The sequence below is a fragment of the Bombus bifarius genome, unplaced genomic scaffold, assembly GCF_011952205.1.
Source record: "Bombus bifarius isolate JDL3187 unplaced genomic scaffold, Bbif_JDL3187 scf7180000007966, whole genome shotgun sequence".
Lineage (NCBI taxonomy): Eukaryota > Metazoa > Arthropoda > Insecta > Hymenoptera > Apidae > Bombus > Bombus bifarius.
The window spans coordinates 4,111,082-4,118,375 of record NW_022884352.1 but is presented as its reverse complement, the minus strand read 5'-3'; the positions used below and the strand labels follow the sequence as shown (position 1 = coordinate 4,118,375).

At 36.6% G+C, this 7,294-nt stretch overlaps 1 protein-coding gene across 1 annotated transcript; it reads left to right on the top strand.

Annotated features, from left to right (window-relative positions):
* The first annotated feature begins 581 nt into the window (after window positions 1–581).
* Window positions 582–6,682, top strand: LOC117205338 (phenoloxidase 1). The gene is made up of 9 exons (XM_033443649.1): window positions 582–780; window positions 1,162–1,354; window positions 1,800–2,023; window positions 2,261–2,463; window positions 4,039–4,456; window positions 4,806–4,934; window positions 5,058–5,382; window positions 5,652–5,881; window positions 6,310–6,682. The coding sequence occupies exons 1-9, from the start codon at window positions 670–672 to the stop codon at window positions 6,553–6,555; spliced, it is 2,079 nt and encodes a 692-aa protein (XP_033299540.1). The 5' UTR covers window positions 582–669; the 3' UTR covers window positions 6,556–6,682.
* Window positions 6,683–7,294: the final 612 nt, after the last annotated feature.

Sequence of the window (7,294 nt, the reverse complement as noted above, 5' to 3'; positions counted from 1 at the left end):
TCGATGAAAGTCTTTCTTGCAACATTGAAAGTGTTTTTTATTCGATGAAATAAATTTCGTAACAAACTGTCATCGCAACTATCTATCATTTTTGCTTCAACAAGACTCGAATCAAACTCGTCGTATCGTTGCTATTTACATCTACGATACTATATTAATTTGTTATCGTGTTCGTATAATATATATTTGAAATATGATTGCAACGAAATATAAAAGAAATATTTGTAATCTAGTTGTAAACGTCTAAGACTAATCGCAGTCCATTTCCTTCAAAAACAGGAAAAACGGGATTTCTATGGTCAAGAGTAACAGCGTATTAATATCTATCACTGGACAGTACAGATCTGTGTGGGAAATCTTGCGGTTTTTAACGAAACCATCGTATCCTCTCGAGCTTCTATATAAAGCTGCGAGTGATTGCAATCATCAACAGTTTCTAGCACAGAGGCGTTAGTCGTTCGAGTCGTGACATTTTCCTTCTACTTTTTCCCTATTCGATCGTCCATAATAATCGAAGTTTTCCACGAGTTTCACCATTTCGTTAAATACTTGTCACACGACAAATTCATAGAAAACGTATATTGATCAACGCGCGGCGCGTAAAATTGCCATTAGTTGCGTTTCTTTCGTTTTTCTCACCATTATTCAATCCTAAAATTACCAGTCAAAATGTCGACTGATAAATCCGGTATTTTGTATCTATTTGACCGACCTGCCGAACCAGTTTACGTACCTAAAGGCGAAGATAAAGTCGCCTTTGATATTCCAGCCGCTTATTTGGTAAGTACTACTTTTTATCGGATTATCCGTTATTTTTAAATTATTCAAACAATAAATGATAATATCTTATTCGCGTGATTGGCAAATATCCGATTATTAGTTTGTTCCTGTGTCTTAAATAAATCCCGTGACAACGATGTCACAATGATCATACATATGAATTTTATAGACTAGAAAAACGTGGTAAAATACTATCAAAATCCACCAATGGTTACATTTCTATTCTTATAACGAAAAAATTAGATTTGAATGACGATTCCTATTATCTTTCCTTGATACGTACATTTCGAAAAATATTGCCTCAGATAGCTTACATTATAAATAACTCGTAGAATTTACTCTTCTTTTCACGATTTTATACGTTTCCAATCATCTACACAGCCGGACAGGTATCGTCCTGTCGCTACCCAAGTGTTCAATCGGTTCGGCGAGGATACAGATTCGAAACTTCAAGTGAAGCAGATTACACTTCCCGATCTTACTATCCCGATGCAACTTGGACGTCGCCAGCCATTTTCGCTGTTTATTCCAGCGCATCGAAGAATAGCTACCCGGTTAATTGACATTTTCATGGGTATGTCACTGTTCCTTCATTTCTATAGTTTCTTATTTTCTTGCGTATAATTTTTCAAATAAAATTCAAGAGTCGTGTATTTCGTTAATTATACTAATAATTCTTCACTATAACGAAATTTAAAGTGCGATCTATCCATTGCGAAACTATTTATTCGTTAAAATGCAATTATAACTTTTGGAAAGATGACAACTATCCGCGACAAATTCGCAAATCGGTGTGTACAGCCCAAAAAAAAAGGGAAAATATTATAAAGAAACGTAGTTCATCCAATACAATTGACACTCGTTTAATTTCGATCGTTAATTAAACCGCAAAATTCCCATTCAAAATTTACAATTCGAAATTTACGTTCGAAATTCATTATCAGAGAAAATGTTAGCTAACGAAAATTAGTTCCTAATATCGTCGATACTTGTTTCTAGTTTTACATCTTATGTCGCAGGTATGCGGACGTACGACGACTTTCTGTCGGTTGCGGTTTATTGTCGAGATCGTGTAAATCCAAACATGTTCATTTACGCGTTATCAGTGGCGATACTTCATCGTCCTGACACGAAGGATCTCCCAGTACCTCCATTGACCGAAGTATTTCCGGACAAGTACATGGACAGTTCGATATTTAGCAGGGCCAAAGAGGAAGCTAATCTGGTGCCCGAAGGTGCCAGGGTACGTGAAAGCATTTTGTCATTTGCAGATTCGTCAAATGATTACATTCGATAACTGACGTGATTTTAACGAGCAATTGCAAATAACTGTTTGGACGTCAAAGTAAAATCATACGACCATCGTCCTCATTTTGCACACTTTCCTGACTTTTCTGAGAGTTTCCGTAACAGTAAATAAATCCAATATTATTTACATGTTTATTTTATTACTCTAACTAAGTGTTTTTCTCACGTGTAGGTTCCAATCGAAATTCCAAGAGATTACACAGCATCGGATCTGGATGATGAACATCGCGTCGCTTATTGGAGAGAAGATATTGGAATCAATCTTCATCATTGGCACTGGCACTTGGTATACCCGTTTGAAGGTGACATGCGCATTGTCAACAAGGATCGACGCGGAGAACTGTTTTACTACATGCACGAACAAATCATGGCGAGGTAAATGCATTCTTTTTTCTTTAAATAAAACCTGTCAAGTCTCAATCGAGGTTTATTAAATCTCACGTAAGTGTATTTAGAAATATACACTAAATAAAAACCTAAATGTATTTTTTCATTTCTAGGCTACGAGTTTACAAATAGTAGTATCAATGTTATGTTTAGACAAAGGGATCATTTAATGTTTGATTTTGCTACTACCGTTCCTATATTGAAAGATCATCGCAATTTTGTCCTCTTTTCAAGTTTCTCGTTAATTTTGACCGTGTCGTTTAAAATGTTGCCTTCTAACGAGATTATACAATTTAGATCAACAAGGAACGTTAGCTCTTTACAAAAGAATTACAAAGGATAGGGTGTTTTATTTCTCGCATTTAAAAAATCTAAAAGTAGCTACTTTTTATTGTTAACTCAATGTTCTTATTCGTAATTACAGCCTATAACACTTCCGTTCATACTGACGTAGCGTTACATCCTCCAATTATATCTAACAATTGTAATGATGTAACCGATGCGATTGTATTTTGATGCATTCTCATAAAATGATTTATCGTTGGCAAGGTAAAAACTTAGTGTATCGAAGCTGCGAACATTATTACTTCAAATAAAGATATTTCCAATGAGAAAATGTACTTACTGTACGTATTGGGTTGGCAACTAAGTGATCGCGGATTTTGTCAATAATGACACCACCCAATACGAACCACGATATTGAATTTAATTTAAACTGATTAATTTTCCATGCACGAGCGTATTTTCGCATTTTACGCGGTTACACTGAATCATTTTTGTCCACGCTCTATTTTGTTTTCACTAAATTACTGCAAACAACGTTAGTAAAAAAGAACATCGCGTTTCATCGCATCGTCTTTCGTTCTCTTTCGTTTCTATTTGCTTTTGTATATTATAATACATATACAGGGTGGTTGGTAACTGGTGGTACAAGCGGAAAGGGGGTGATTCTACGCGAAAAAAGAAGTCGAAAATATAGTATAAATTTTTTTTTTTAATTTTCTTTTTTTCTCTTTTTTTCAAATTTTTCCATCGAGACAACTATCTACAGCGAGATCCGTTATATAACGTACCGCACGCGTACCGAGCGAAAATTCAAAGTCGATTTTCTCGAAAACAAAGCCTCGAACGAAAAATTTTTATTCTATATTTTCGACTTCTTTTTTCGCCTAGAATCACCCCCTTTCCGCTTGTACCACCAGTTACCAACCACCCTGTATATTTTTATATCTGTGTGCAATGAAATATTAAAAGCACATTACCCAGATTTTCCGAATTTCTCGTCATCTCCATGAGCCACTGCACCAGCAAAGTTGCTATGGTCCCCCAAATTTCGTGGGTCAATCTTGCTCTTATCTCAGCGAACAACAATTCGCAACGTTTCAAAGAGAAGCCTAACGCAAAATCGTAACACCGATTTGCCAATAAAACTTGCCTCATATTTGGTTCAAACTGAAGGAACTTTTTAACGTCAGAAAAAATTTAATTAGACCAGAAATTATCGAGAGCGCGTAGAAGAGTAAAATTCGTCATTGATAGATAATAAACGTAACATTTTTTCAGATACAATTGCGAACGCCTGTGCAATAGGCTTGGACGAGTGAAGCGACTGCTTAATTGGCGCGAACCGATTCCCGAAGCTTATTTCCCGAAATTAGATTCTTTGGTTGCAAGCCGAACGTGGCCAGCTCGGCACAGCGGTGCTATACTTCGTGACATCAATCGACAGGTTGATGAACTAGACTTCGACATCCAGGATCTGGAAAGATGGCGTGATCGTATCTACGAAGCGATTCACACGGGATCTGTAATTAATGCGAGGGGCGAAAGAATTCCATTGACCGAGAAAGATGGGATCAACGTGCTTGGAAACATCATGGAGGCTAGCGTTCTGTCTCCAAACCAGAACCTTTACGGCGATCTTCATAACTTTGGTCATGTCGCCATTTCTTACATCCATGATCCCGATCATCGGTATTTGGTAAGCACGTTTAGGCCAATAATTCCTTTCTCAACGATTATAATTGGTTATTAGCGACTCGTTAAATAAAATCATAGCTCGAGTTTCATAATATTTGCAATATTTTTATGGCGTTGATTAAAATTATGCGAGCTAGCTCCTATACAGAAGGAATCGATGCGAGTGTTTCACGATCAGCAGAAAATTTAACGCAGGAATAAGATGAAGCGCAATAATTTTTGTATTATGCGTATCATATAGACAATCTTCCGTGGTTCATTTTCATTTCTTTTTTCTTCGTTCCTTGAGAGAGTAAACGCGTCGAGATTGCAGATTTGCATTGCTATTTTCTTTTCTCTTCTCTTCTTAGGAGACTTTCGGCGTTATGGGTGATTCGGCTACCGCTATGAGGGACCCCGTGTTCTACAGATGGCATGCCTTCGTCGACGATGTTTTCCAGGAACATAAAAACACATTGCCTCAATATACCGTGCAACAGGTATGAAATAATACTCGTATTCATCGTATAATTGAAAACCATGACTTACTGCTTCTTTTTGTTCGAAAGAAGGCCAACTTATGTTCGCCTTGATACATCCAATATATTTTTCGTTCTTTACAGTTGGACTTCCCAGGTGTGGAAATAGCGGATATCAAAGTGATGACTGATCGACAACAGAATGTTCTCAACACATTTTGGACCAAGAGCGATGTAGATTTGTCGCGTGGACTCGATTTCACTCCGCGTGGCGCCGTGCTCGCTAGATTCACTCACTTGAATCACGCTGACTTCACGTACAAGATTGTTGTTAATAATCGCAACAACGGAATACTAAACGGCACTGTTCGCATCTTCATAGGCCCAAAGGAGGATGAGCGTGGTCTACCATTCACCTTCAGGCAGCAGAAGAATTTCATGATCGAAATGGACAAATTCACTACTATACGTACGTTGCTATGTATATCGTTAACTTTACTTTTATTCTCATTTCATCTGCTTCCAATCGAATATACTACTCGTTAAATTCCTTCAAATTTTCCCTCAGTTTCCTCGATATCAGATACAGGTTTTTGAAAATATTCTGCTAATCTTTATTCCAATTTGTTCTAACCTTATAATCGAGATACGGTTCGTTAGCTCAATCTACGCATAACGTAATTTTCCAATCTATCGTTGAAATGTTACAATAACATTTCTTCGTACATTTGATCGCAGTTCGTCCTGGACAGAATGTAATTGAACGCAAGTCAACGGAATCAGCTGTGACCATACCATTCGAACGAACTTTCCGCAATTTGAGTGAAAGGCCAGGAGGAGGTAGTACTTTGCAGCAGTTTAATTTCTGCGGATGCGGATGGCCGCATCACATGCTTGTACCAAAAGGCAGCAAAGAAGGTTTCCCCATGGAACTGTTCGTCATGGTGTCCGATTATAAGGATGACGCTGTGAGTGCCGCTTGTCGTTATTTTATAAAGATAATTGAAAAGATGAAACGCCTAAGTAAATAAAAAATTGTTTCCCCCGTTAGATATTATTACGAGTATGGTACTTTCGATATTTTACATAGATGCGCACATTACGCGCATTCCGTGCATTTTCCCACCTTCAAATTCCACAGAGACGCGTAGAAATCTACAATCTAATCGCGATTCGTAAAATTCTATTGAAATTTTCAAGCGCCTCGTAGTTGCATAGTTCTATGTTCCATTCTATCCTTTGTTCTTCTTGAGTGCGTATCTACAGAGATATAAGTTTGCAGGAGAATTCACAGTTTAATAAATTATCGTGCAAACAGACTGTGGCATTAGAATTATAAATAACGAAATCAAAATTAATCGTAACTATAATCGTTTGTGTTGCTATAATCACGCAGGTTGTACAAGATGAGCCAAGTAGTTGCAAGGAAGCTGTGAGTTACTGTGGATTGAGAGACAAGAAGTATCCTGATGCACGTGCCATGGGATATCCATTCGATCGTCAACCACGTCCAGGCGTTGAAAATTTAGCTCAGTTCCTCACCGGAAACATGGCGGTAACTGAAGTAACAATTCGATTTTCCGACACGGTCGTACCTAGATCTAGATCCGGAAGTACAAGCAATAACTTAGCTTTTACATAATCGTGCGTGTTTATGGATAGTAATTGTACCGTTCTGTTGATTATACCGACGGAAACGTAGAATGGCAATTGTTCAAAGGTTGACCTTTTTATTTCTTACTATTTAACTTTTCCTTCTATTTGGTATTGCGAAGCAAGTAAAATAGTATTTCTTCTCTCGTTGTTGGTAATTTCTTCAAACAACAGCTCTTTTTTTTAACCGAGTCATTTGTAACAAAAGTATGCGAACAAATTGTAATTTGCACAGATTGTTCGAATCAATGGAATAATTTTATAATAGAAGAAATTAAAAACTATTATATTTGTTTCGTCTACCGAGAAAGGAAAATTAATGTCGATGACTAACTCTACCTTTTACCTTTTAGTTATACTTTTTTACTTTTACTTTTTACTATTACTTTTAGTTATACTTTTATATTATAAAACACCAAATGTAACGTGTAAGACGCAAAAATAAAAAGCAAAAAAAAAACAAGTATTTAAAAATACGTAGACAAGTTTCGTTGATTTTAATTACCTGTATCATCTGTCATTAAAAAATAGTTATATTACATTCTGGAATCTGACATTCTGCCAATGTGTGTCATATACAGTGAAATGTTTTTTTTTATTACTTATTTATTTACATTTTACAATTTGTCCAGTAGGACATTTGGTAAAATATTATAGCTCAGTGATATGGCAATATAGCATGTGGATGGCTACCCCCAGTGGGATACCATCTTCGAATTTGATTGATT

Bases quoted from the DNA above. Each gene is read 5' to 3' on its own strand.
- LOC117205338 (XM_033443649.1), top strand. From the start codon at position 670: ATGTCGACTGATAAATCCGGTATTTTGTATCTATTTGACCGACCTGCC. The intron at 781-1,161 runs GTAAGTACTACT...TCATCTACACAG, and splicing joins ATATTCCAGCCGCTTATTTG to CCGGACAGGTATCGTCCTGT. The intron at 4,457-4,805 runs GTAAGCACGTTT...TTCTCTTCTTAG, and splicing joins ATCCCGATCATCGGTATTTG to GAGACTTTCGGCGTTATGGG.